Here is a 6601-nt window from a genome sequence, read left to right on the forward strand (position 1 = left end):
TTAGGTATCGCTAGCTTTACGCGGGACGCAAGAGCATTGTAATTATTCAACTTGTTTTCCCCCTGTTGGTCAAATTAAAATTTACATATTATTGTTTTTTTTATTATTATTAATTTGTCCAGCAATAATGAGAGATAACCTTTTCATTATAAAAAAGAATTTCTATTTAAAAAATTTAACTACAGTATATTTAACATTTTTGTATTTATTATACTAACCATGATTAATTGTAATGTATACAATTTAAAAACTAGCACATATATTGTATATGTATGATATAATATTACGTATGTAGATAAATTCATTTTTAATAATTGTTTTTTGTTTTTTTTAGATTACAGATGTAGATTATTATTGATTAAAATAAACTATTTGACATATTTTGATTCACATTTGAACTTTCTTTTGTCCATCTGTCTATTTTAAAACTGCCAAGTGGGCTTTGAGCACCAATGTTTGCCCACCCCTGGGCTGGCCTGCCCTCGCTGAGGTGACCCCCAGTGGGTGCTTTCATACCCCCCGCACCACCACCACCTCCACACCCCCTGGGGGACGCTGCACTAAATCAGCCGGAGATGAGATTTGGTTACCAGGCATTGATGGAAATCGCGTCCAGAAAATCTGCCGCCCATTACAGATAATGTCTTAAAAGGCCTCAGCGAACACTGACACTGCGACATTTTCTTGCTCACTTCCTGTGTTTTTACACATCTCATTTCCCCTCGGCTTGCCTTCACACACGTGGATGATGTTTATCAGCTCTTCATGTTCACTTTTAAATCTAATTCATTCTGCAAAAACAAAACCAAAAAGAGACATATGCATTGAGGCTTTGAATGCAATGAGACTTGTCCATGCGTATCACCATAAAGCCTTTGAGTCCTTTAAATGTGATTCCATTGCAGTACATGTTGTGCACACAAACTGCACAGAGGCTTAATAAAGCTTCACATCATGTAAACATCTGTCCTTGCCTGGTTTCCCAATGGTCCCTCATGTACCAAGACGATAACAATAAAACATGCTTGAACTCCTCCAGAACATCGTTCCAAAAATCGCCTCAAATCACGGGCCCTGCGGACACGCGTCGCCGATCAAAGCGCAACAAGGAACCGCCGAGGTTATCTGAGCACTTACCACTGCTCAGATATCGTGACTAATTAGTTGTTTTCCTGAACTGTTATTGCGCTGTGGGCTATAATCGGAGCAGCATGTAAGGTGGGCAGTGAGCTGATAAGAAGCAGGTGAGGGTCCGCCACCTTACCTGTCCCCAGGACCTCACCGAGGAAGAGGAGTTCGGGAATTACACGTTTACCGTGTTTGGATCTCATAATTGGAACATTATGATACTGTGATACTGGATTTACAAAAAAAAAAAAAAAAAAGTTGATTAAAACTAATGTCTGCCGTTTATTGATCATGAATAATAAACCGAAATTACACACTATATTACAAAGCTATTTTGTTTGGAGTGACTCAAATTCAACAGCGCACGCTGATAAAATTATATTTTGATCCACAGGTGGCCTTCATTTTGTATTGGCTTTGAATTAAGATAGTTTGTGGAACGGTGACATCTTGTATCACCTTTCGTGCTAACTCCTATTTTTAATCCCTAAATGGCAGTCACTAACATTTTAGGTCAGTGATTCTCAAAGTGTGCTACGCGGTTTCCCTCTAGTGGTATGCAAAAGAATCACTAAATGAAATACAATGTAAAACATTAAACACTTCAACATATTAGAATGAGGCATGCGGCTATGAGCTTTGAACTTCCAGTACAGTACTTTTTTTTTTTTTTTTCATTTACAGTAAATGTTTTACTTCTCAAGCACTACTTTTTTTTAAGTACAAGGAGTTAACTTAAGTGTCAGTGTTAATGTGCTTTTGACAACTAAAAGCTTTTGTATTTTCCTTAACGTATTTTAACGTTGGTTATTATGGCGGAACTTAGATTACTTGTTTTAGGTGTAAAAGGTTTGAAAACCACTGTTTTATGTCGTCAACAATCTGGGTGGAAAGTGTTTGTATATTATATATTGCCTGACCACATGGTGTCAGCAGAAGACCACGGAACTGTATAGTCTCAATGTGCATGTTTTAGGCAGGACCATTTTTATGTGACACACTCACGAAGAGGACCGTGTGATTCGATGCTGTGCTTGCTAACGTCATCCCGGAAGAATTTAACTTTGCGTTATTGTCGAAAACAATACCAGTCTCGTGTTTCACGATTAAAGTTAGTATTTCCTACTTGTTTCAACCTCCGAGTTTAAGTTTTATGGAAAACAAGACAGGCGCCATTTCTATTCTCGCGAGACTTCGCCAAATAACAAGGAAGTCCTTCTTGTCCTGCTATTGGTTGGTGTTTGTGATTTGCATATCACGTGGAAAGTTTTGGAGCGACATCGCCAATAACACAAGTGACACACGTCGCGTTTTTTTTGGGTTTTTTTTGCGTTCCTTTATTACGTTTATGCACACAATGCCCGCAGCGGCGAACCAGCTAAGTGGGGACGACGGCGGTAAGAAGCCGGAGGAAGAGAAGGCGAGCTCGCCGAGTTTGTTTTGCGACGAGCGCGGCTACCTGAACCTGGTGGAGTTCATCCTGGAGCACGGCCGCAAGAAGGGAGACCGGACCGGGACCGGCGTCATCTCGGTGTTCGGCGCCCAGGCCCGATACAGCCTCCGCGGTAGGCCTCGCTCGAACGCTAGGCTTTCATTTAACGAATGAGGTCTGTCAAAATAGGAGGAAAAGCTGCTTTTTGTTGTATGAATGGCAATAATGGATACACAGGACCGTTCGTTGTATCGTCTGCCATCTAGCGGTAAAGCATTGAATTATTTTGCCTGTCACTATACATAGCTGAAATAGATAGGTGAATAAGGATACATTATTTGTAGTCCTTATATAATTTTCAGACCAATTCAGTGGAGTTGGATAATGGACATATTGCAGCTCTAAAACTGAAAACATATAGGCAGCCATTTTTCAAGTGGTTCTGCTGGAGTGCCTCGTGAAAGTGCAACAAGTGCCTGTCAGATAAAGTACAGTATATATGCATGTTGCTAACTTGTGTCCCTCTTTTGTTTTGTAGATCAGTTTCCTTTGCTGACAACCAAAAAAGTATTTTGGAAAGGAATCCTCGAAGAGTTACTTTGGTTTATCAAGGTGAGACTGGAAAGTGAATCAAAAAGTGGCAGTTATTTTTGTGCAAGGCAGAGGTGGGCCTGTACCCCCCTCCACCACCCCCCAAAAAAACACTTAAATATAATTTCAAACTCTTACAAAATTAGCCTTAAAAATAGATGCCTTACAAATGTTTCTATTTTTTCTTGAGATGTTTACAGCTGCTTGCTGCTCCTCTGCTAGCTTTACAGAAACAGGCGAATGGCAGTCCACAAATCAGCGAGGGTTTACTGTATCATATCTTTTCACATAATTTGAATGGGTCATTATTCAGATTCACCGTCAGCCATTTTGTGATTTGCGTCGGCAGGGGTCGACAAATTCCGAGGAGCTGTCGGTGAAAGGCGTGAAGATTTGGGACGCCAACGGCTCGCGCAGCTTCCTGGACAAGTGCGGCTTTACCGAGCGCGAGGAGGGCGACCTGGGCCCCGTCTACGGCTTCCAGTGGCGGCACTTCGGCGCCGAGTACACCGACATGCGCGCCGGTAAAGCCCAAGTTGTCAAATGCTGATGACCTCGCATCTGGCCGCAAGATAGCTGAAACAAAAAAGAAAAAAGCAAGCGTAAAGTAACTTTTTAAAATGTTATTATTATTATTATTATTATTTATTTGGCGGCACGGTGGCCGACTGGTTAGAGCGTCAGACTCACAGTTCTGAGGACCCGGGTTCAATCCCCGGCCCCGCCTGTGTGGAGTTTGCATGTTCTCCCCGTGCCTGCGTGGGTTTTCTCCAGGCACTCCGGTTTCCTCCCACATCCCAAAAACATGCATTAATTGGAGACTCTAAATTGCCCGTAGGTGTGAATGGGAGTGCGAATGGTTGTTGGTTTGTATGTGCCCTGCGATTGGCTGGCAACCAGTTCAGGGCGTACCCCGCCTCCTGCCCGATGACAGCTGGGATAGGCTCCAGCACGCCCGCGACCCTAGTGAGGAGAAGCGGCTCAGAAAATGGATGGATGGATTATTTTTTTTTTATTTTTTTTTTTACCTTTCCCTCCCTCAGATTACACGGGGCAAGGCGTGGACCAGCTGCAGAATGTCATCGACACCATTAAGAGTAATCCAGACGACAGGCGCATCATCATGTGCGCGTGGAACCCGAAAGGTGCAGACAAACAACAACTCCGAGTTTTCCTTAAAAGGCGTCCATTTGTGCCATTGTTTTTTTTTTTTTTTTTTTTTTTGTTCCATAAATTTGCCTGAAATGGCTATAAAAAAATTAATTAATTAATTTAAAAAACATTTCTGATACTTGCTACTGATGAGTGGAGAACTGTGTTATAAACTTTATAATAACGGGTTATAGCACACAACATTTTAAAATTTAATTAAAAAAACAATTACAAATTTAAAAAAAAAATGCGTATCGTGAAGTTCAACATTTATTAAAAGGTGTAATCTTGTAAGATTCAACTTGGAAAATAGTTATACCGGTATTTATTAAAATAAAAACTTGTCTTGGAACGTAAAACATTTGACATTTTATCAAAAAATAAAATGTCACATTTTGTAACAATATATGAAATAATTTAATATATTTATCTTTTTTAATACATGTATTTTCTTTTAAATATAAACCTATGGGATCTTTTCAACATTCAACATTTATTTTTCATTTTTAGTTTTAAAAAAGGTGTGGCATCATAATAGTCCACATAAAAGCATCTTATCTTTTACATGAAAAATGTCCAAAAAATTGCTGACCTTTTTTACATTTTTAGCTTTAAATAATAGTGTGCTAGCTTGTAGCAAACATACTGTTTCTAAATGTTTAAAAAATACATAGTTTGGTGCCTTGTAAGAGTTGACACCGATAAACTATTTTATTTTATTTTCTATCTTGCAACACTCAACATTTGTAACTTTTCCTTCTTCTGATGCAAGCTACGTGGAATTTTGTTTTCGACCACCCCTGTCTTGAGGCTCAAGTTAAACCATTCCTCACGATGATTTTCATTTTTCTTTTATTCCCAGACCTGCCTCTGATGGCGCTGCCGCCCTGCCACGCCCTCTGCCAGTTTTACGTGTGCGACGGCGAGTTGTCGTGCCAGCTGTACCAGCGCTCGGCCGACATGGGCCTAGGCGTGCCCTTCAACATCGCCAGCTATGCGCTCCTTACGTGCATGATCGCGCACATCACGGGACTCCGCCCCGGCGACTTTGTCCACGCGCTGGGCGACGCGCACGTATACGTCAACCACGTGGAACCGCTGAAAGCGCAGGTAGGCTTCCCTTGAAAGAAAAATTCTCTCCATTAACATCGCTTGATTATGTGCCTCTCGCTTGATTGGCAGCTGCGGAGGGAGATCCGCCCCTTCCCCAAAATGCAGATCCTGCGGAAAGTGGAGCGCATCGACGATTTCCGCGCCGACGACTTTGAGATCGTCGACTACAACCCGCACCCGGCCATCAAGATGGAGTTGGCCGTTTGAGACGTGTCGCTTTCTTGAAAGTCAGAAAATGTCACACACACAAAAACTCATGCAGTACAAGTCTTAGAGTAGACAAATTATACAACTTTTTACAATTCAAAAGAGTTCCCAGGTATTTTCCCAATAAAGAGTTACTTCACAATTATTGAAAAAAATTCACACTTTTGACAGGGCAGTTCAGTCAAATGCAATACTGAGTCGGTCTTGCATTACCATGACAACCGGGGGTGGCGCTACGTTATTTTGACCCTTCAAGCCAGTCTTTCTTCCCAAAAGTGACGAGCAACAAATCAAGCTCCGTTTTTGTGCTCCTTGTTGTTGGAGATTCCGAGACTCCCTCCCTCCATAGCGCGACGTGTTCGCCGTTCTGCGTCCAGACTGCAGGTGAATGGCGCTCGCGCAAAGCCGCCGCCGCCACTGGATAATTTGATCACAATGAAATTGTATCTTTTCTTTAATTCATTTCACAGGCACTGCAGAGCCCCAACTATCTGTATACAAGCTATTAAAAAGTCAGTTTCCATCATAATTGTCCTCTTTAAGGACAATTCACACATTTAGAACGCAAATAAGATCACGTTCCTTGGTACTTATGTTTGAAAGTAGGTTGTGTATTGAAAATGTTATTTTATGTAAATAAAGAGTGCGGTGGGGTTTGATTTGCATGTGTGTCCTGATATGCACATTTTACTTTCAAAGTAACAACCTCCTGTACATTTCTGGTTGCCTAATCAAATACAAAACCGAAATACGTCCTGATTTTAAGCTTCGCGGGACGTTCGCGTTCGTTCTCGTCTGTGTCTGTTCCGGTACTGCGCATGCGCAATTTCCATGAGCGCAGGGGGTCATGGGAGATGTAGTTTGATACTCACAGCGGCCCACTCAATAACTCCGCAAACAAACTACACTGTTTGATACGCCCATGATTCCATGCGACGTCAAAAGACAGGAAGACTTAATCGAGTAATTAAGTGCTAA

The 6601-nt window shown here is 41.6% G+C and overlaps 1 protein-coding gene across 1 annotated transcript; it reads left to right on the forward strand.

Moving 5' to 3' along the window:
* The first annotated feature begins 2134 nt into the window (after positions 1-2134).
* On the forward strand, positions 2135-6505 carry tyms (thymidylate synthetase). The gene is made up of 6 exons (XM_061666302.1): positions 2135-2693; positions 3099-3172; positions 3501-3675; positions 4195-4296; positions 5166-5413; positions 5486-6505. The coding sequence occupies exons 1-6, from the start codon at positions 2282-2284 to the stop codon at positions 5621-5623; spliced, it is 1149 nt and encodes a 382-aa protein (XP_061522286.1). The 5' UTR covers positions 2135-2281; the 3' UTR covers positions 5624-6505.
* The last annotated feature ends 96 nt before the right edge of the window (positions 6506-6601 follow it).

This window comes from Phycodurus eques, chromosome 21 (assembly GCF_024500275.1).
Source record: "Phycodurus eques isolate BA_2022a chromosome 21, UOR_Pequ_1.1, whole genome shotgun sequence".
NCBI classification, from domain to species: domain Eukaryota; kingdom Metazoa; phylum Chordata; class Actinopteri; order Syngnathiformes; family Syngnathidae; genus Phycodurus; species Phycodurus eques.

Coding starts and splice junctions, on each gene's coding strand:
- tyms (XM_061666302.1), top strand. CDS start 2,282: ATGGAAAACAAGACAGGCGCCATTTCTATTCTCGCGAGACTTCGCCAA. Junction 3,173..3,500: donor AGTTACTTTGGTTTATCAAG/GTGAGACTGGAA, acceptor TTGCGTCGGCAG/GGGTCGACAAATTCCGAGGA. Junction 3,676..4,194: donor GTACACCGACATGCGCGCCG/GTAAAGCCCAAG, acceptor TCCCTCCCTCAG/ATTACACGGGGCAAGGCGTG.